The sequence below is a fragment of the Platalea leucorodia genome (assembly GCF_965183815.1).
Source record: "Platalea leucorodia genome assembly, chromosome: 9".
NCBI lineage: Eukaryota > Metazoa > Chordata > Aves > Pelecaniformes > Threskiornithidae > Platalea > Platalea leucorodia.
In genome coordinates this window covers 5324979-5347010 of record NC_138831.1, presented here as the reverse complement: position 1 = coordinate 5347010, position 22032 = coordinate 5324979, and the positions used below count along the sequence as shown (strand labels likewise).

The window sequence follows — 22032 nt, the reverse complement described above, 5'->3', positions numbered from 1 at the left end:
GGCAGGCAGGCAGCAGGCAGGCAGCAGGCAGGCAGGCACCGGACACAGGCAGCCGATGTTCAGTGCTTTATTTGCAGGCGCGGCCGCGCTACAGGTGCCCGCGGAGGGGACGGGACCCCCGGGGCTGCGGGGCAGGATGGATCCCCCGGTCCCTAGCAGGTGGCGTAAGCGTTGGCCCTCTCCCGGATCTCCTCCAGCAGCCCCCAGACCCGCTGCTCCAACGCCTGCAGTCGCGTCGCCTTCGCCGCCATCGCCCGCTCGTTGGCCCCGAAGTGCTGCTCCAGTTCTGCGGGACGGGGGCGCGGTTTGGGGTGCAGCCCCCCACCGCGTCCCCCCAGCCTCCGTCACCCTTGGGACGCCAGCGGGACGCGCCCAGGGGGACCAGGGGAGCCGTGCACGGGGAGGTGGGCACCAAGCGGGGTTGGGGTGGCGGGGAATGCCCCCCACCACACGCTCCCCCCTCACCTTCCAGTTTCCTCTTGCTGCTGCTGGCCTTGTCCAGGAGGTCCTGGGCCTCCGCCGTCAGCTGCGTCACGCGCTGCAGGGCCCCGCCGGACGCCCCGGCCAGCCCGCTCACCCGGCCCTTCAGCACCACGTAGCGCTGCGTCACCTGCGCCAGGTCCTGGCGGCACAAGGGCACGGCGAGGCTGAGCCCCATCCCGGCACCCCATACCCCCTCGGTGCCATGCCGCGGCCGGGCAGGGCCAGGGCTCACCTGGCTGAGTGTCCCTGAGGTGGCGGTGGCACGTTGCGCCCCGTCCTTGGCTTGTTGGGCCACGCGGCGAGCCTCCTGGCCCTGCTCCTGCAGGGCGGTGACACGCTGCGCCAGCTCCCGCAGCCGCCGCTGCGCCCGCGACTCCTTCCCCTCCAGCGCCTGCAGCCTGCGCTCCGCCTGGACAGGCATGGGCGCTGGTTGCCGGCATGCACGGCGACCCACCGCGCCCACGGCACCAGTCCCACCGCCTTGGCAAACCCACGGCACCCGCCCCACACCATCCACCTTCCCCTGGCACCGGCCTCGCTACCCTTGGTGTGCCCATGGCATCGGCCTTGCTCTCCACGGCACTGGCCCCATATTCCCAGTGTTCCCACGGCACCAATGCCATTACTCCCAGTGCCCTCATGGCACTGATCCCGTTACTCCCAGTGCCCCCACGGCACCAACCCCATTGCTCCCACTGCACCCATGGCAGCGATCCCCTTATTCCCAGTGCCCCCGCAGCACTGACCCCATTGCCCCCAGCACGCCCAAAGCACCGCCCTGCTCGCCGGTCGTGCCAGCGGCATTTGCCCCGCTCCCACAGCCCCGGCATGCCCACGGCCCCGGTGCCCCTCACCTCCTTGGCTCTGCTTTCGGCCGCCCGGATGGCATCCTTGGCACTCCGCAAGGCGTTCCCCGCCGCCGTTGCCTGCACCCGTGCCGCATCCAGCGCCTGCTGCGTCCCCGCCAGCTTGTCCCTCACGCCCTCCGCTCGCTCCCTGCGGCCACATGGGCAGCTCCAGCCCCTGCCAGCGTTGAGGGACAGACCCCCACCCCCTGCCCACCCCGGCACGTCCCCCGCCACTTGCCTGGCGTCCTGTCCCTGCACCAGCAGCCCCCGTGCCGCGGCCAGCCCCTCTGCTGTGCTGTTCAGCACCGCGTCCACCCCCTCCAGCTGGCCGATGCTCTCCCGCATCTCCCGCAGCAGCTCCTGGATCCGGTCAGGGCTGCTGGGCAGGGAGATGTTCAGCACCTGCCGGGCCACCAGCTCGATGCTGCCCGGGTCGGCTCCCTCCTCTGCGGGGACACGGGAGCGGGGTGGGCTCGGGGTGGGCGCGCTGACCCCCACCGTGCCCGTGTGCCCACCCCGTGCCGGCGCTACCTGCCAGGAAGGCCTTGATGCGGCGGATGAAGTCCCGCAGCTGGGCCGTCGCCTTCTCGGCGCGGCTGCGGGCGGCCTGCGAGTGCCCCAGCGCCTCCTCCGCCCGGCTCCGCGCCCCCCGTGCCAGCTCCTGCACCTCCTGCGTCTGGGGGGCACAGGGCTGAGCAGGGGGCACGGGGCGGCCCCGGGGAGGGGACGCGGGGGGCGGGCAGTGGGTACGAGGGGACATGCACGGGGACAAGATGGGGGCATGCGAGGGGGTGTAACGGGGTGTGCAAAGGGGCACGGGGGGCACGGAAGGGGACCCAAGGGGGTGCGACAGGGTACGAGGGGGCATGGAAGGGGTGTGCAAGGGGACATAAAGGGGGTGTGCAAGGGGGTGCAGCAGTGGCCCAAGGGGGCACACAAGTGGCACAAGGAACATCTGCAAAGGGGCATAAGAGGGGCATATGGGGGGACACGCTTGGGGGCATGGAAAGGGCACAAGCGGGGTGTGCAAGGGGACGTGCCAAGGGGCATGGAAAGGGCACAAAGAGGGACATACAAGGGGACAGCAAAGTGGTTTGGAAAGGGCACAAGTGGGACATGCAAGGGGACATTTAAGTGGACTGGAAAGGGCACGAGCACAGCATGCAAGGGGACATCAAAGCAGCATGGAAAGGGCACAAGGTGACACCAAAAAGTGCCATGGAGCCACCAGTCCTACCTTCTGCGCCACCACACCCAGCTGCCCCAACACCACCTCCAGCTGCTGCGAGGTGTTACGGGCGCTGCTCACGGCCCGAGCCGAGACGGGCAGTGCCCCCGTGCATCCCGTGCCACCGCAACGCCGTGTCCCCATGCCGTCCCGACACAAGGCTCCTCCACAAGGTGCTTGCTCGCAGCTCCGGTCCCCAGGCACCCCACAAATCTGCGGTGATGCCAATGGTGGAGATGGCAGCTCAACACTGCATAGGGGGAGATGGGCAAAGCCCGTGTGCTGTCCCGGCACGGGGATCTCCCCCCATGCACCTATTTGCTCCCCACCAGTCCCACTCACCTTCTCATTGATTCTGGCAACGCTGAGTCCCATCACTCGTTTCTGCGCCTCCCGTAACGATTTCCGTGCCGCAGCTGTGCCGCGGCGGAAAGCATCGCCTCGCTGCCGCAGCACCCGTTCGGCTGCCCACCGCGTCGCCTTTGCCTCATTCAGCTCGCCGGCTGTGCTGTTGGCCACCGCTGCCGCCTGCCGTGAGTCCTCCGCCGATGCCAGGATGCTGCGGTAAGACTCTGCAGGTGCCGGCGTCAGGGTTTGGCTGCGATGGTTGCCACTGAACCCCCCAGTCCTCGCCGGATGCTCTTACCGCCGAATCCGGCCGCCGCCACAGTGCCGAGGAGGATTTGGAGGTGGGAGGCAGTTCGGTTGAGACCCCCTAGCTCATGACTCAGCCCGGCTAGCCGGTCACGGTGCCGCACATCTGCCTGTGCCAGCTGATCCAGATGTTGCTCCAGCTCTTGGAGCTGCTTCCAGAAGTCGTCCAGCTCCATCCTTTGGAGGGGGGAGAGAGGTCTCAAGTCTTTTTGGGTGACAAAAGGGGGGGTCCTCCCTCCCTAGCCCACTGCACACACTTGCCTGGTGCCATCCAGCCGCTCGAGCAGCCCATCGAGGAGGGGGCCACCGGGGCTGCCCCCTTCGCCCAGCAGCTGCTCCACTCGCCCCAGCGCCTCCTCCAGCGCCCGCAGGCGGCGGGGGCTGAGAGGGGGCACGGACCCCCCCTCCCGCAGCGCCCGCGCCTGCTCCCCCAGGCGCCGCAGCCCGTCCCGCAGGCTGCCCAGGGCTGGGTCCCAGCGCCCGAAGCAGGGGTGGCAGGGCGAGCAGCGGGGGAAGGCCTCCTGGTAGCCCCGCTGGCAGCGGTCACAGCGCAGCCCCCCGAAGCCCGGCCGGCACCGGCACTGCCCGCTGGCCTGCTCACACTGTGGGCTCTCAGCGCCCAGCGGCTCGCACTCACAGGCTGCGGAGACAGGTGGCCCCGTGTTCTGGTCTCCCCAGGGACCCCCGTGTCCCCAGAGTGCCACCGTGTCTCCAGCGTCCCACTGTGTCCCCCTACATCTCCAGGGTCCTACCATGTACCCAGGGTCTCCTATATCTCCATGATCCCACCATGTACTCAGAGTCCTCTGAGTCCCCCATGTCCCCAGAGATCCACCATGTCCCCAGGGTCTTCCATGTCCCCAGCATCCCACTGTGTCTCCAGTGTCCCTGATGTCCCCAGGGTGCCATGATGTCCCCAGCATCCCACTATGGGTCCAGGGTCACCATGCCCAAGAGGTCTCATGTCCCCATGATCCCACCATGTCCCCAGGATCTCCTGAGTCCCCTGTGCCCCAGTGTCTCCGCAAGGCCCCCCTGTTGAGAGTCCCACCGTGTCCCCAGGGGCCTCCATGTCCCCAGGGCCCCCCACATCCCTAGAGTCACAACATGCACCCAGGGTCCCTCCATGACCCCCTGTTTCCCCAAGACCTGCCATTCCCCAGGGCGCCCATGTCCCTGGACACCCCATGTCCCCAGAGCCCCTGCACCCCCGGTCCCTGGGATGTGTCCCCACCTCGGCACTCCCGCTCGGGGTCTCCCCAGTAATGCTCCTGGCACTGGGAGCAGATGCGGCCCCCGAAACCGGGCCGGCACTGGCACTGTCCCGTCACCTGCAGCGAGAGTGGCGTGCTCAGCCGGGCAGCTCGCCCAGCACCAGGAGGGGCAGCAGAGCCATGCCGGGGTGCCGGGGGTCTCACCGCATCACAGGCAGGGTGCAGGGCATGCGTGGGGTGGCAGCCGCAGGGCTCGCAGCCCCCTGACCCCCCCAGGCTCCAAAAGTGGGGTGAACAGCGGTCACAGCTCTTGCCCACCACGTTGGGCCGGCAGGCGCAGGCGCCCGTGCCGCGGTCGCAGGTGCAGGTGCCGGTGGTGCAATGGGAGGCCAGGGTTCCCCGTGGGTCACAGACGCAGCCTGTGGGGGGGTGGGCAACCGCATGGGACTCGGCCCATGCCCCCTGCCCAGGTGATGCCCTCCTGGCACCTGGCCCCAGCACCCCAAATCCCCTGCCTGGCCCCAAACCTATGCACAGCCCCAGCCCCCCCCAATCCCAACCCCCCCCGACCCTGATCCCTGTCCCCTGCCCAGCCCTGACCCCGGGCACAGCCCCAAACCCCCCGACACCCCCAAAACCTGACCAACCCACCTCCCCACCCCCAATGCAGCCCCAATTCTCACCCCCACCCCAACCCCTTGCATCACCCCAAAACACCCTCCACATCCCCAAACCCTCACACGGCCCCAACCCCGGCACAGCGCGACCCCCTGCCCCGGCGCAGCCCCCCGGCCCCGCTCACGCCGGCAGCTGCGCTGCAGGGCATTGCCATAGTAGCCGGGCTGGCAGTGGGCGCAGCGGGGTCCGGTGGTGTGGTACAGGCAGCGCAGGCAGTGCCCTGTGCGGGGGTCGCAGGCCCCCGGGTCGCTGGCGTCGATGTTGTTGTTGCACTGGCAGGGCCGGCATGCACCTCCCTCCATCTCCGGTGCCCCGAAGTAGCCGGGGGAGCAGCGGTCGCAGCGGGGCCCTGCGGGGAGAGAGGGGCCATGGGTGCCAGGGGTCCCACAGCCCCAGTGCCGGGGGGTCCCCGCTGCACGGCGCCTGCCCTGCCCCTCACCGGCGTATCCGGGTGCGCAGAGGCAGACGATGTGGTGGGTCTTCTCATCGGTGTGGCAGGCGCTCCCATGGTAGTGCCGCGTGCCAGGGTAGCCGGGGCAGGGGCAGGGCCGGCACTGCTGCCCTGAGCCCAGCACCGGGTCCCCGTAGTAACCATCCTGGCACCTGTGAGGACAAAAGGGGAATGCTCCAGGGTCCACTCCATCCCATCATATCCCACCCCACCATCCCATCTCATCCATGCCATGCCATGCCATCATATCGCATCTCATCTCATCCATCCCATCCCATCCCATCCCATCCCATCCCATCCCATCCCACCATCTCGTCTCATTCATCCCATCTCATCTGTCCCATGCCATGCCATCATATGGCTTCTCATCTCATCCATCCCATCATATCCCATTCCATCCAACCTCACCCCATCCCATCCCATCCCATCCCATCCCATCCCATTATATCCCATCCCATCCTATCCCATCCCACCGTATCCATCCCATCGCATCTCATCTCATCCATCCCATCATCATATCCCACCATATCTTATCCCATCACATCGCATCATATCCCATCCCATCCCACACCATGCCATCCCATCCCACACCATGCCATGCCATGCCATGCCATCCCACGCCATGCCATGCCATGCCATGCCATGCCATGCCATGCCATGCCATACTGTCCCATCCCCTTCCCTCCGATTAGGCTCACCTCTCGCAGTGCCGGCCGGCGGTGTGGTCGCGGCAGCGCAGGCAGCTGCCCGTCCGAGGGTCGCACTCCTCGGCGTGCCCGTTGCACTGGCAGGGCCGGCAGGTGGGGAAGCCCCAGTGGCCGGGCTGGCACTGGTCACACTGCCGGCCGATGGCACCAGGCTGGCACCGGCACTGCCCGCTCACCACGTCACATAGCTGTGACACCGAGCCCTCCGGGGAACAGGCGCAGGCTGTGGGACAGCATGGCTTGGGTCAGGGACATGGGTGCAGAGACATGGGTGCAGAGACACAGGGATGGGCAGACAGACAGACAGATGGGGGACCAGCACCCAGGGCATGCCCAACCCAGGGGCTACAGCACAGGAGGGCTCATGTGGATGCATGAGGGCGGATGGACGGGCGGACGGACAGATGAGTGAGTGCAAGGGAGGGTAGTGCCCACCCCAGGCAGGAGCATGGCGCTTGGATGGATGGATGGATGGATGGATGGATGGATGGATGGATGGAAAGACAGAAGGACAGAGGGGGAACTGGGACCCAACACACAGGCTACAGGACAGCAGATGGATGCATGCACAGACAGATGGACAGACAGACAGACAAGTGAACAGGCAGACAGGTAGCAAACGGGGTTCTGATGGCTGGACAGACAGACAGACGGGAGGGACAGGGATGCCCGGCAGGCGCAGATCCCGCTACTCACAGCTGCAGCCCAGGGGCCCGAAGCCGTAGCTGCCGGGGGCGCAGTGGTCGCAGCGCCGGCCGAGGACGTGGGGCTTGCAGTCGCACTGCCCTCCCTGCGCCTGGCACTCGCTGCTGCGGGAGCCCTGCGGGTCGCACTGGCAGGCTGCGGGCAGTGGGGCCAGCGTGGGGCTGGGACTGCCCTGCCCGCACCCTGCCCACACCCTGCCCGCACCCTGCCACAGCTCCCCTGCCCACCCCTGCCGTGGGCATGGCCTCATCCTGAACCGCTGCCCTGGGTACCCCTCCCCACCCCTGCCATGGGCATGGCACTGGGTACCCCTGCCCGACTGGGCGCCCCTGCCCAGCCTTCCAACAGGCATGGCCTCATCCTGCCACTGCCACAAGCACGGTCTCATCCTGACCCACTGGCACAGGTACCCAAGCCGCCCTGCCGTGGGCACAGCCCCATCCCGACCCACCGCACCGGGCACGGCTTCCCCCTCGCCCGCTGCCCCGAGCGCGTCCCCCGACCCCGGCAGGGTGCCCCCCACTCACGCAGCGCCCCGCCGTGCAGCAGGGCTGAGATGCTGCAGACCAGGCGGGCGCAGGCCTGGGCCAGGGGGTGCGGAGGGGCCATGTGAAATGCCTCCAGGCACCGGTACCGCTCCAACTCCTCCCGACGTGTCGCTGCCGCTGCCTCTGCCCCGTGGAAGCCCGGCAGCTCCGACACCCGTGGCAGGAGCACCAGCTGCACGGGGCAGCGGGAGGGAGAGAGGAGATGGGGCTGGGGGGCGCACAGCCACCCCCCGCCATGGGACCTGGCCCCTGCTCCTGGGCCAGATCCATCTACCCCAGGGCCCCAGCTCCACTGATATTCCCATCCAAATTGCCATCCCCACAGGTGTCCTTATTGCCATCCCCATTGACATCCCCAAGACCAGCCCCAACTCCATCAACATTCCCAGCCTCATTGATATTTCCATCTTCATCCCCATTCCTATCTCCATCCCAACCCCCTTTCCCATCCCCATCCCCATCAATATCACCATCTCCATCCCCATTCCCTTTCCCCATCTCCATCCCCATGCCATCCCCATACCCATCTCAATCTCCATCCCCATGCCATTCCCATCCCCATCCCCATTCCCATGCCATTCCCATTCCCATCCCCATCCCCATCTCCATCCCCATGCCATTCCCATCCCCATTCCTATCTCCATCCCAACCCCCTTTCCCATCCCCATCCCCATCAATATCCCCATCTCCATCCCCATTCCCTTTCTCCATCCCCATCTCCATTCCCATGCCATTCCCATCCCCATCCCCATCCCCATCCCCATCCCATCCCCATACCCATCTCAATCTCCATCCCCATGCCATTCCCGTCCTCATCCCCATCCCCATCTCCATCCCCATGCCATCCCTATCCCCATTCCCATTCCCATCCCCGTCCCACTCCCATTCCCATTCCCATCTTCATCCCCATCCCATTCCCATTCCCATTCCCGTCTCCATCCCCATCCCATTCCCATTCCCATCTCCGTCTCCATCTCCATCCCCACCTCACCCCACCTGCAGCCCCAGACGGACGTCGCTGCCCACCCCAGCCCATGGTCCCCCGTCCCTGCCCATCACCCCACCCCTGCCGAGCCCCAGGCGTGGGGTGCAGCGGGACCCCCCTCACCGAGTCGATGAGGATGAAGGCGCCGGGGTGGCGCTGGGTGACGCCGGCCCGTTGAAGCCGCATGGTCACCTCGTAGGGGGTGCTGGGCTCGAAGCAGAAGGGCCGGGACAGCAGCACGTACCTGTGCAGAGGCAGGCATCAGGGCATGGGCACCCCAGGGCCACGGATACGGCCAGGGGACAGCAGCAGCACCCGGCCACCTTCCTTGTCCCTGTCCCCATCCCCATCTCTCACCTGGGTGGCAGGATTGTCCCTGTTTCTGTCCCATCCCCATCCCTCAGTTCTGGGAGTGTGGCAGGGCTGTCCTTGTCCCTGCCCTGTCCTGATCCCTGTCCCCATCCTCATTTTCATCCCATCCCATCCCACCCCTATCCTCATCCCCATCCCATCCCCATCCTCATTCCATCCCATCCCCATCCTCATCCTCATCCCATCCCCATCCCATCCCATCCCATCCCATCCCATCCCGTCCCGTCCCACCTCTGGCTGTGGGGCAGGCTCTCGCGGTACATCTGCTCGGAGGGCAGCAGGTTCCCGCAGCGAGGGCTGGTGGGCAGCACCCGGGAGCTGACGCTGACCACAGCCTCCCAGTCCTCGGCCGACTGCGGCGACAGGTGAGCCGGCGTCAGGGCCGTGCCGTGCCGTACACACCGTGGCTGTGGCCGTGGCCGTGGCCGTGCTCACCTCAGGCTCATAGCGCAGCAGCAGCTCGTAGTCCATGGGGTAGGGCACGTCGTCCACGCGGAAAGTCAGGCCAGCCCCGTCCCGCACCCGGGCGAACCCCGAGCCCGTCCACGTCACCATGCGCCCGGTGCCGTCCCGCACCACCTCCTCCACGTCCGGCTGGGCAGGGCACCGGCACGGCTTGGGCCTGGCCCCCGCGGCTCTGCCCCCCGGTCCCCCCTGCCCCGCAGCGCCCCGTCCCAGCCGCCCCGGGGCTCACCTTGGGGGGCTGCTGGCGGCCACGGCGCGAGGGGGCGCGGAGATGGGGGGCGCGGGGGGGGCTGCGCTGGTGCCGCGGGCGCCCCTTCCGCCCCGCCGGCTCCCCGGTGTCGTACTCCAGGCAGTCCTGGGGCACCTCTGCCCGGACGGCGCCCTGCGGGGACGGGGTCAGGGGACGGGCGCCATGCATGGGGACAGCCGCGCTCGGGGACAGCCGTGCACGGGGCACGGTGACAGCCACATGCAGGACAGGGTGACAGCCATGCATGGAGCACGGTGACAGCCATGCATGGAGCACGGTGCACAGTGAGAGCCATGCACAAGCCCGGGCTGGGAGTGCAGGGACCCCCCCAGGAGACTCACCGGGAGCTGGGGGTGGCCGTGGCCATGGCCGGTGGCCCGCTCGGCCTCGTAGGTGTAGTAGTCGAGGAGGGCGCAGAAGAAGCCAGGCTGTACCTGGTCACACTGCCGCCCCATGAGGTGGGGACGGCAGGGACAAGCCCCATCCTCCATGGAGCACCTGGGGGTGACTGTCTGGTCTCTTTGTCTGTCCTTCTGTCTGGCTCTGTCCTCACCCATCCTTTCCTCCATCCCTGTCCCCATCCCTCCATCTCAGGGGATGGAGATCCCTCCCTCCGTCCCAACCCCCTCTGTCTCTCCAGCCCTGTCCCCATCCCTCCACCGATGTCCCTGTCCCTCCCTCCCTCCATGCTTGCCCCCCAGCCCTGTCCACCGTCCTGCCCCACCGTCCCCGTGCCCCGCCGGGCGCTGTGCTGGGCCCCACCGGTTGCTGTAGGCTCCCCCGAAGTCACAGGTGCAGGGCCGGCAGCCCCCAATATCGTAGCTCAGGCCCCAGAACTCGGGCTGCAGCGAGAGGTGGGGTGTGTGGGGTGGGTGTGTGGGGCAGGTGTGGGGCCCGGCGGTGTGCCGTGGGGCGGGGGAGAGTCGGGACATGGTGTGGGGCAGGCTGTGGGGCAGGCAGGGGCACTCACCACGCACTGGCTGCAGGAGCGCCCAGCCACGAAGCGTTTGCAGTAGCAGTCCCCACTGATGGGGTCGCAGGGGGAGCTGCCCGCCACCGTGCCCCGTGGGTCACACCTGCACGCTGCCCCCCACGCGAGCGCGCACCCCCACACGTGAGGGGCTGCCATGTGGCACTGCAGCCCACGGGCTTCATGGCCCTCCCTCCCCATGCCGTGTCCTTTCATCCCTCACCCTTCTGTCCCCATTCCTCTGTCCCCATTCCTCCATCCACATCCCTCCATCCTCATCCCTCCATCCTCATCCCTCCATCACCATCGCTCCATCACCATCCCTCTGTCCTCAACCCTCCATCTCCATCCCTCCATCCCACATCCCTCCATTCCACATCCTTCCATTGCCATCCCTCCGTCCTCAACCCTCCATCTCTATCCCTCCATCCCACAATCACCATCCCTCCGTCCTCAACCCTCCATCTCCATCCCTCCATCCCACATCCCTCCATCCCCATCCCTCCAACCCACATCCCTCCATCTCCATCCCTCCAACCCACATCCCTCCATCTCCATCCCTCCATCCCACATCCCTCCATCTCCATCCCTCCATCCCCATCCCTCCATCCCCATCCTTCCATCCCACATCCCTCCATCCCCATCCCTCCATCCCACATCCCTCCATCTCCATCCCTCCATCCCCATCCCTCCATCCCCATCCTTCCATCCCACATCCCTCCATTCCACATCCCTCCATCTCCATCCCTCCATCCCCATCCCTCCATCCCCATCCTTCCATCCCACATCCCTCCATCCCCATCCCTCCATCCCCATCCTTCCATCCCACATCCCTCCATCTCTATCCCTCCATCCTCATCCCTCCATCCTTGTCCTTCCATCCCATATTCCTCTATCTCCACCCCTCCATCATCCCTCCATGCCCACCCCTCCACCCCACATCCTCCCGTGCCCATCCCTGGGTCCCAGCTCACGCTGGCAGCCCTGCGGGTCGCCATGGCTGAGGCCGTAGGCACCGTGCCGGCAGCGGTCACAGCGGGGACCGGCCACGTTCTCCTTGCAGCGGCACTGCCCCGCGATCATTCCCAGCGCCACGTCCGTGTGCCCATCGCAGGCGCCTCCGTCCAGCGAGCCTGCCGGGTCGCAGTCACACGCTGCCGAGAGAGAGAGAGAGACCACAGGGAGCTGCGGCTGCCAGCACCGGGAACCGTGGGGCCGGGGCAAGCCATGGGGCTGGGGTCCCGTGGCACTCACGGGCGCAGGCGGTGGGGGCGCGGATGTCGGAGCGGGGGTGCCGGTAGTAGAAGGGCTTGCAGAGGTGGCAGTGGCGGCCCATGGTGTTGTGCTGGCAGCTGTCGCACACGGCCCCGCTGGTGTTCCCCGTGGCCAGGAAGACGGCCATGTCGAAGTGGCACTGCTGCGAGTGCTCGTTGCAGTCGCAGCCTGCGGGGACGGCACCGTGGCACGGCATGCGGCACCCCAACCCCCCGCCTGGCAACACCCCCACCCCAAACCCGGGGATGCAGCTCCTCAATCTCAATCCCTCAAGCCCCAGCCTGCAGAGCCCCCAGCACCCCCTCCCAGCAGGATGCACCCCAGCCCCCCCAAATCACAGCCCTCAGCACCCCGACCCCCCTAAACCCCAGCCCCACGTGCAGCACCCCCAACCCCAAAGCCTGGCACACAGGACCCTCAACCCCCTGCCCCGAGCCATGACCCTCGGGATGCCGAACCCTCCGCACACAACATGCAGGACCCCAAAATCCCCAAGCACAACACGCAGGACCCCCATTCCCCCAACCCGGCACATGGGACCCCAAGCCCCCCGGGCACAGCATGGTGCCGGCACCGGCGCGGGGCACTGACGGCGGCAGGCGTTGGTGCTGGAGCCCTCGGCCGGGCGCCAGGGCAGGTCGTGGTAGAAGTCCTGGCAGCGCTCGCAGTTCAGCCCCTGCGTGTGGTGCTCGCAGACGCAGCGCCCGTGGATCTGCGGGGGGGAGCACCCAGCTCAGCATGGCCACCGGGTGCACCGTGCCGTGCCGGTGGTTGAGTGCGCCTCACCATGCCAGGGACGGAGGACGGCGGGGCGCCGGGTGCCGGGGCGCAGTGGGCGGCGTGGCCGTGGCAGAAGCAGCTCCCGCGCAGCACCAGCTCATCCACGGCGTAGTAGTACTTGTGCAGCACCTCCCGCCGCGTGTCCAGCAGGTTGTCCCCCAGCGTGTGCAGCTTGGTGAGGTTCACCCGCAGGTTGGTGACGCGCAGCAGGTCTGGGGGCGGTGGGTGGCACCGTCAGCACCCGCCCTGCCGCCCACCAGCCCCACGGCCCCGGCACCCCTGGCCACGCACCCTGGATGTCCGGGCTGTAGGGATCCGCTACAGGGATGGAGGGGTCCAGCACCTTGAAGATGACCTGGGAGGAGGAAGGGGTGGGTGATCCCAGACCCACCAGACCCCCCAGCCCCGCTCTGCGCCGCCCCGGCCCCACGCACCTCCCCGTGGCTGGAGGGCTCGATCTCAGAGTAGCGCTGGTCACACAGCACCTCATCCACCAGCCCCGAGGGCTGGCTGGGAACGCCGGGGAAGAGCTTGGAGCAGTTGTAGGCAAAGTAGCGGTAGACCTTCCAGCTGCGCCCGAAGTCGGCCGAGCGCTCCACCAGCATGGCCGCGGGGCGGAAGGTCTGCGGGACACCCAGTTGGGATGGGGGCCGCCCCGCAGCCCCCGCAGGTCCATCCCGTCCCATCCCACCCCATCCCAGGCACTCACGTGCCAGGACCCACCTTGAACTTCATGATGAGGTGGGTGAAGTGGAACTCGCCCTCCAGGTCCAGGCGGATGCTGACGTGCTCCACACCTTGAGGGGACAGAGAGGTGATGGCCGAGGCCAGGAAGACCCCCCCGCCCGGGACCCGTGGCCACGCAGCTCTGATGTCTCACCGTTCTCCGACTGCCACCAGGTCCGCTGGCCGTGGGGGCCGCTCAGGTAGATGACGTTCTCGATGCGGTGGCTCTCGGGCCGGGACGGGTCCCGCGAGTCGCAGGTGAAGCATTTCTCCGAGTCCTGTGCCGGGGAACAGCACCATCAGGGATGGGTGGCTGGAGGCTGCACCGGTGCCCGGCCGTGCCAGGGCCATACCGGGGCCGTGCCAGGGCCGGGTGGGCTCACCTGGAGGTGGCTGACGATGCAGTACTCCTGGGGCCCGTCCAGCCCGCAGGTGGAGGTGGCACTCAGGCGGGGGGCTCGCCCCACCAGCAGGTTCCCGGTGGCCGGGTAGCAGCTGCCACGGGCGCAGCCGTGGCTCAGGTTGGGCTCCTGCCAGCCCCCCGCTGCCGGTACCCCCCACTGCAGGGAGCGAGGGCACGGGCTGGGGGCTGTGCCAGGGCCCCTGGGCACCCCTTGCTCCCTGCCATGCACCCCGGGCACCTCCCCAGCACCCTCCCCACCCCCAGCCGTCCCATCCCGTCCTGTCCCCGCATCCCGACCCACTGATGCAGCACGAAGCTCCGTGACCCGGAAAGGTGCTGGCAGCAGCGCTGGGGCCTCGTGACCGGGGGGCAGGGAGCGGGGCCAGGCAGGGAGCTGGTGACCACGGGGCCGGAGAGGCCGGGCAGGGGGTGGCTGCCTGCACTCCTGGGGGGCCGGGCAGCCCCCGGGGCACCGAGCGGTGCCAGGAGCCAGGTCAGGCGCTCGCTAATCCCACCAGGGCTCAGCGCAGCCCGGATTCCCCGCTGGGATTTGTGGCAGTCAGGTCGTGGCTGCTGCCGGCCAGGGAGCATTGCCATCGCCACCACCTCCGCCGCCCAGCAACCTCCGCCCGGGCTGGGGTCCCGGGGCCACTGCAGCCCCTGGCACAGTGGGTGCACGGGGTGCCCAGCCGCGCGCGGCACCCCGAGGCCAGTGCTTACCCAGGAGGAGAACGAGCACCAGGAGGTCCATGGGCAGGCTCTGCCTGGGGGGACATGGAGACAGCGCTGCAGCAGGACTTGGGGTACGGCACAGGGCGCAGGGCAGCCGGGGCCTGGCCTCTCCCAGCTCCAGCACAGTGGTGCACCCCGGGGTGCTCCCACCCAGCTCCGGCATGGCAGCGCACCCAGGAGATGGGACTGGGAAGCGGGGTCGGGTGGGGCAGTTGCGTCCCAAAGTCCCCTGGGGTGGCACCCAGCGCCCACCCCCATGGCTGTGCCCCAGCCCCGCACAGCCCCGGGGGGCTGCGGCACACAGACCCGGGCACACGGCCGTGCCCTGCACCCCCAGGCCCCGCACGAGCTGTGCCATGCCCCATCCTGCCCCACTCAGGGTGGATCCATCCCTTCGAGTGTCACCGCTGTCCCCAGGGGGTCCCAGCACCGGGCCAGGGCCAGACAGGGAGGGGAGCCAGGAGCACCAGAGCTGGCTGGGCAAGGTCATCCCTGCTGCTGGCCGGGGTCCCGCTGTTAAATTTAGGCTGGAACTGCCTTTTGTGCTTCCTTCTCTCCCGGTACCGCCCGCTCCCAGCCTCGCAAGCGCTGGATCAAAGCCTGGCCCCGGCGCTGCCCAAACACATCTTTCCCGTCCCTGCGCGGAAGCCAGCCCGGGGCAGGGGTGCATGGGGCGGCGGGGGGAGCTGCGACTCTGCCCTGCCACCGGCCCCGCTCGAAGCCACGCCAAGGCAGCGGGCGAGGCGGCGCGGGGCCGCGTGCCGGTGAGGGGGTCCCCGAGCCCCGTGAGCCCCCGGTACCTGGCGTCCTGTGGTGTCCGGTGGGCTGGCAGGGCCGAGGCCCGGGGCGAGGGTGGCGTGGGACCCGCTGCCTCCCGTGCTGGGCGCACAGAAATGAGCCGGGGCGAGGGCGACGATGGGATGGCGGCGGCCGGCAGCCCCCCTTCCTGGCGCACGATTCTTATTCAAATGGGCTGCCCGCTGAAAGGGACGGCGGTCTCCAGGCTACGGGAATGTCACTGCCGATTCCTTCTGCCTGGAGGCCCCCGCCGCCCGCCCGCCCGTGGAGGCCAGGCCGGCCAGGCGTCGGCAGCCCAGGCACGCCCCGGCCCCCGGGCGGCACGGCGGGCCCCACTGGTGAACAAAAGGGCGCCTCGTGGGCCAGTGAGCCAACGGCGCCGCGTTCCCCGGGCTCCCGGCACAGCACGGCAGGAACGTGCCTGCCGCCGCTTGGAGCGATGTGCGCGGGGCAGCATGGCGGGATGGGCACCCTACGCCGGCGCAGCTGCGCGGGGGCCGCGGCACCGCTTTTTGCCCCAGCTGGGGATGCCCCATGGCAGGGGCACCGGCATGGCTCGGCTACAGGGTGGAGCCATGCCAGGCGCCTGCCCTGCCGGGAGCTTGCCTGGGCACAGCCACGATGCCGCCGGCTGGGCACGTTCTTCTCGAGGGACCCGGCCCTTCCCACCACCACAGCTCCCTGGGCAAAGTCCGGCACACGCTCACACCGGGAAGTGCACTGCGGGCGCGGGGGGACCCAGCCTGTCTCTACCGAGGGACCCCGTGGCCCCTTCCTTGTGTGCCGCCTTCTGCCGGCTACCGGCACCCAGCCTGTGCCCCGGGGTTGTGCCGTCTGCCAAGGGCTATGCCGTGTGCCAAGGACTATGCCGTGTGCCAAGGGCTGCGCCGTGCCCTGGGGCTGTGCCGTGCCCAGGGCTCCCCGCCAACATGCCGGCTCCTACCTGTGCCCGTGGGGCCCGGCGTGCCGGGCAGGTGGCGGTGGCCTGGGTGGGCTACGGAGTTGGCCAGCTCGGCTCTGCTGGGCTCAGGCTGGGCTCCGCTGCTGTTCCTGGAGGAGGGCGGCCGGCGCCTGTCTCCTCCTCCGGCAGCCGTGCCAGGCGAGGGGAGGGACCTGCCCGCACCGAGCCTTAGCCAAGGTGAGGCAGAGGCCAGGTACAAGCCAGCAGTGGCCCACGCGTGGCACGGCAGTGCCCCATGCCCAGGCTGGCTGGGAGCTGGCACACGGCATCCCCGCAGGGCTGCCGTGCCTGGTCGTGCGGCAAGTGGGGCCACCGAGACAGGCAGCCCGGACGGGACTCACCCGGCACCGCACGGGCTCGTCGGTGCCTGTTCAGGGCATGACACCAGCAGCGGTACCAGGAGCCCCGGGGCGGCACGGCAGCCAGCCGCGCTCCCCCGGCACCGACGCCGGATGGCTTCTGCTCCCCTCCCGTGCTGGCACCGTGAGCACCGCCATGCTCTGAGCCAGGGCCCCACTCACCCCGTGCCGGTTGGTGCTGCCTGGGATCCTTTGGACAGGTTGCGCACCAGGATTGGGCTCGACAGAGACCTCGCTGTCACGCAGGGACGGTGCCTTTTATTAGCCGAGGCCGAAGGAAGGAAGAGGAGCCGCGTGCTCTCCACGCCAAGGCTGCGCTCTGGCCGCCCACCAGCGAGCAAGGTCACGGGCAGACAAAGCAGCAGCTCCCCGGGCTGCCGGCCACAGGGGTGCCAAAACCTGTGCCCCCAGGGACACCCCGACACAGCGCGGGCTGGTCCCACGCGTATCGCTGGGGCGAGGGATGCTGCGGGCAGAGCCCTGCCAGCTCCCCGTGGCCACGCTCTCAGCAGGCGCTGGGAAACCTGGAGGAAGGGCAAGGCTGTGCCCGGCGAGGCTCCGGCAGCGCAGGGTGGTGGCCAGGCACCACCACCTCCTTGGCCGGGAGAGCTGGCAGGAGATGAGCTGATAAAGAGCCATTAGCACTGGCCAGCCTGTCTGTATCACCGGGATCTTGCCAAGCAAACCTTATCTGCTCTGAGGAGATCCAAAGTGGCCTGATAAAGGCGACTGTAACGGGATCTTTGGCCTTGAAAAGCAAGGTAAAAGTGGGAGGGAGGGATCCTCAGCGGGATCTGAGGGACGAGTGAGGTGTCCCAGCCCACTTCCAGGCCCCTCCTGGCTCCCCCGAAGGCTGCTCCGACTTCCCACGCACCCCGAGCTGCAATCCCCTCAGCCGCCCCGCAGCCAAACGTGTCTGCCTGCGGAGACGACAGGAGCGGGGGCAGCTCGGCCGGCTGGAGATGTGCCAGCAGCAGCGCCGCAGCCCTCCGTCACCAGCGTTTCAAAGCTGCGCGGCTCCAGCAGCACCTTTCAGAAGCGATTAGAGCGCTTTCGCCATCGCCGGCAGGCCGAACAGCTCAGAGGGGCAGCAGTGGGAACCGGCAGCGCTCGCCGCTTTGGGGCACGCAGAGGAGGGGCCCCTCAAAGCCTCAGCGGAGCCTCCGAGCTCCTGGGGCAGCCTCTCATGCCTGGCCAGCCCCGCTTGGACCGACTTCAGTGCGCTCAGCGGGCGGCCAACACTTCCCTGAACATCCTCAGGGAGCGGGAGAACCGCTTAACCACTTCCCTTCCTGAGGAATGAGCTCCAGCACCGGAGCCGGCGTTTGCCCGCGGCCACGGTTAGCGCACCGACGGCCCCGTGGCACAAACTGGATCCGGATCGCACGTGGGTGACCAACGGCATCCCTGTTGAATCAGCCGGCCTCACGGTCCTGGCTGCAGACGGGCAGATCCAGCGAGAAGTCGGAGGGCGGGTGGGCAGGCAGGAGCTGGCAGAGCACCTGCCAGCACGGCGCCGGCCCGGTGCATTTCTAGGAGCTAACCTGGAATGCGGATTTATGCCAGTTTACACCAGTTCAGCACCCGTGGCGCTCATCTGAGCGTTTCCCATCCCAAGCCAGGTAACCCCAAACCCCACTGCGGAGGTTTGGGGGGAAGAGGCGGTGGTGGGGGTGGTCTCCAGTGGAGCGTGCCCCACGCGGCGGCCGGGCACCCGGGAGATGCCGTTCCAGGGAGCTCACGCGAGGCCGGGAGGAGCAGTCTGGCGGGGCCCAAAGAAAAGCTGGACACGCTGGGCGGTTCTGAGCACCATTTTACTGAAGGGCTGGACACCTGCTAGGACTTCATAACAAAAAGTTCACTTCATTTAAGAAAAAAGACAGTCTGGTTTTTGTCCCGTTCCCTCTGGAGACCGGAATAATACTAACGCTGTCTTTTCACTAAACAATGCCATTCCAAAATATACAACACTGAGTGTGGAGCAGCCCAGCCTCATATTAAACATTAAATATTAATATAGCTTCAGAAACATTCTACACAAACAAATGAAACAGTAAAAAGTTCACTCAAGAACAAGATGGTCGTTGTTGTAAATTCACCGTACAAAAGTTTGTTACTCGCCCTCCCGCGAGCTGCAGTCGCTGCTCCCCGGCCGTCACCCAGGGCCCCCGAACACCGGGGGATGCCTGCGGCTGAGCCGGCGGCACCGGTCCCAGCCGGAGCAGGTCGGTCATGCTGCGGCGTGGAGACGGCTCTCTTAGAGGCAACGGTGGGCAGAGACGAGGGCGAGGGGCAGGGCAGCGCCCACCCAGAGCCCCCGCGGCCCTCAGAGCAGCTGCTGTGCCTCTGCTCGGGAAACGCCTCTGCTCAGGAGCGCCGCACTGGGAACCAGGAGGAGGGAACAGCGTCACACGCCGCGCCTTCCCCGCCACCAACGCCGACACTCGTCTTGTCCCGTCCCAGGCCTGGGCGGCGTGGCGGAGCAGGGGCAGGAGGGGAGGTATTTATGGGGGAGCTTTTCAGCACCTTCTCTTTTACAACAGCACCGTGTGCCTGACTGTGGCTGTGGGAATCACCAGACTCTCACAGGGGCTGCCTGTAGCAACGGGAATGGAAAGGGCTAATTAAGACAACAAGGAGAGAGTCCCAGACGATAATAAGGCCTTTAAGGGACTCCCCAGGGCAAGGCCTAATCGGCCCCGCAGGGGAAGGTATTTCGGATGCTCAGCGGAGGAAGCGCTATCCCCCTGCGAGGGCGTCCAGCGAGTACCGGGGGCTCGGCAAGCCGGGGAGCAGCTTGCCTTCCCCGCGGCCACGCGAGCAGGGCCGGTCTGCAACCGGTGAAGGATGGAAACCAAGGGTTAGGAAGGGGTACCTGCTCCAAAAGGGCACCCCCTCGCCTGTGCCCCAGAGGCTGCAGCACCAGGGCCTGCGTAGCGCTGCCGGACAGGGCAGGGCAGGCTCCGTCAGCCGGCCAGGGACAGAGCGGAGGAAGTGCTACCGGTACGCCGCAGACCTGGCTCCTCTGTTTGCAGATCTCCTCCTGCAGCAGAAGCTGGCCAGCCAGGCCCCGCTGGCATCTTTGGTTTCCCCTAATCCCAGCTTCTTGCTTTTTCGCCAGACCTCCTCGGTCTTCCTAAGCGAACGGAGGGGTCTGGCCTCAGCACCGTGGCTTTGGAGGCAGCAGCTGGCCAAGCTGCGAGTGCGAGTGCAGTCACATCTACAGACGGGGTTCACTCAATGCTCGGGGCTGGCTCTCCTGCCTGCTGGGACAAGGTCTCTGCTCCACCGGCCAGCGAGGCACCTGGCACCTTTCTAATGGCACACAGCTACAGGCAGGAGCAGGCTGCAAGGAGAGGAGAAACCCGAGCATGGGGTTTTCTAGCACAGAGCCCCAAACGCAAGGTCCTGGGAGCAACCTGCCACGCTGCCCCTCTCCATGGATGGTGCCAGCCCACCCAGCTCACAAAGCCAAGGGCGGCAGCACCATCGAGAAGGTGCGAGGTGCCCCAGAAGAGCTGTCCTCTCCTCAGGCCACCTCAGCTCCTGGAAAGCCATCCCCATCTGACCACAGGGGCAAACGGGCCAGCGCCACTTTGAAGACTGAAACAGAAACTGTCACTTCCACACAAACCAACCAACCTGCTTGAGCAGCAGGTCCGGCACACAGCTCGGCACCAACCCTGCCAACCACAGCCAAAACAAGGATCCTCCCACCTAAACCTGCCCTCGGGCCTGGGAAGCTGCTCAGCTCGCGTCACACTGTCCAGCTGCTGCTCTCTGTCCCCACGCGTCCCTTGTGCTGTGGCCAAAGCCCCAGCTCCCAGACAGGGCAGGGAACCTGGACCCAAGGGGGAGAGCAGCTGGAGTGGCTGCACCCCCCAACATGCTGGCAAGGTCTGGCCATGAACACAGCACAAGTCACGACTGAAAGGGCCCAAATTCTGTGCTCAAGCCCAAAACCCAAAGCCCCCCAGCCCCTCCTGCCACAGCTGGAGCTGGGGGACTTCCACCAGCTCCACCGGTGGAGAAGTGCCGCTGGTGTGCGAGGGGGGCCCGGAGGCCACGCGGCAGAACAGGGGCGGCTGCGAGCAGGGCCGGGGAGCCGGGTGCGCAGCGTCACCCACCCGTGCTGTTCCGCTCCCGACTTCCCCGCGATGCTCTTAGCTGGCGACCGGCTGAACTCTCGGCAAGGAAACACCAGGCAACGAGGGCTCTCAGCCCACCGCGCCCCCAGCCCTGTGAGCGTGAGTGCTGCAGGCTGGGTGGGTGATGCCCCGGTCCGGGACGGATCCAGCTAGGGGAGCGCTCACCACGCTCCACGGAGCACGCCTCCTCCTCGCACTGAAATACTACGAGCGGGCTACAAAACAGGAGTAACAAAATAATCCCTTCTTATTTTGCAGAAAAGTGCCTAAGAAATTCTGTACAAGGATCGCTACGGCAGCTGGCTCCGGGGAGGGACGCAAACAGTTTGGAAGAAGCAGCAGCACCACGCTACATGGCTTGCAGGGAAGAGGCCAAGGAGAAACTTCTCCAACTGAAAGTAGTGGCAGAAGGTGAAATCTGATCACAGCGGACAAGAGCTTCAAAACATTTCTACCAATTAACAATGTGATTTCGACTGGTATCTGATGTCAGCTTCCCCTTCGGCTGCCTGCCGGACAAGCTGCTCTCCCCACGGACCCTGCTGACAGACATCTGAAGCACGCAGGAAGCTCAAGGACCTTGTCTGGTGGAGGCGAAGCATAAACTCTTGCTTCTTGGCAGCGGAATAAAAGGAGAAATGATTTCCACAAACTCAGTTGGAAGAACAGCCCTTTGACCGCTGGCTGAATCATTTCTCGAAGTGACAGGGGCACAAATCCACGCGGTAAAAGCATTCCTAAGAGAGTCTCCAAACCTCTCGGCTGTCACGGTGCCCAGGAAAAACACAGGCCAGGTTAGGCACTTGGATGAATTCAAAGTGACTAATACAGAAACAGGTCTGAACAACCTGCATACAGCACACTCAGCAGAGACCACAGCACTCCAGGCAACGCATTTCTATGTGCCCTGCCAGTTACTGCTGCACAGGTCCCTGGAAGGCAAGTGTTACTCTGCTGTCACAGAATAACACAGGGTGGAAGGGACCTCTGGAGGGAGATCTCTGGTTAGATCAGGTCTTAGGCAGGTCTGGTTTGATCGAACCCTTCCTCTTCCCTAAACACCAGACAGCAGCGTCCACAGTACAGTCCCTTCTGCAGCCTCCTGCACGTCAGTGTTGAAGGCCTGGGACGCCAGGAGCACCCGCACCCAGCCACAAGATGAAGGACGGCAGAGCCAACCACCAACAGGCTGCAGGCACCCCATCTGCCAGCACCGGATTCCCTGGGAACAGTCGACAAGCAGCAGTTGCCGACATTGGCACCAGGGGCTGTAAAGACCCTCTGTGAATAAC

At 66.9% G+C, this 22032-nt stretch overlaps 1 protein-coding gene across 1 annotated transcript; it reads right to left on the bottom strand.

Annotated features, from left to right (window-relative positions):
* Window positions 1–111: 111 nt before the first annotated feature.
* LOC309594835 (laminin subunit beta-2-like) lies at window positions 112–18826 on the bottom strand (the record flags this gene model as incomplete). The annotated part of the gene is given in 39 exon segments (XM_082321239.1): window positions 112–286; window positions 466–622; window positions 716–892; window positions 1338–1475; window positions 1566–1777; window positions 1863–2007; window positions 2569–2772; window positions 2902–3131; window positions 3206–3390; window positions 3469–3853; window positions 4448–4544; window positions 4632–4846; window positions 5230–5454; window positions 5545–5708; window positions 6255–6486; window positions 6960–7103; window positions 7496–7688; window positions 8625–8745; window positions 9105–9226; window positions 9309–9467; window positions 9568–9720; window positions 9930–10086; window positions 10351–10430; window positions 10559–10671; window positions 11533–11712; window positions 11813–12001; window positions 12425–12545; window positions 12620–12825; window positions 12905–12968; window positions 13048–13236; window positions 13337–13410; window positions 13494–13617; window positions 13723–13887; window positions 13889–13899; window positions 14463–14506; window positions 16216–16298; window positions 16302–16421; window positions 16423–16521; window positions 18710–18826. Coding segments are annotated over 39 exon segments (5928 nt in total). The 3' UTR covers window positions 112–152.
* Window positions 18827–22032: the final 3206 nt, after the last annotated feature.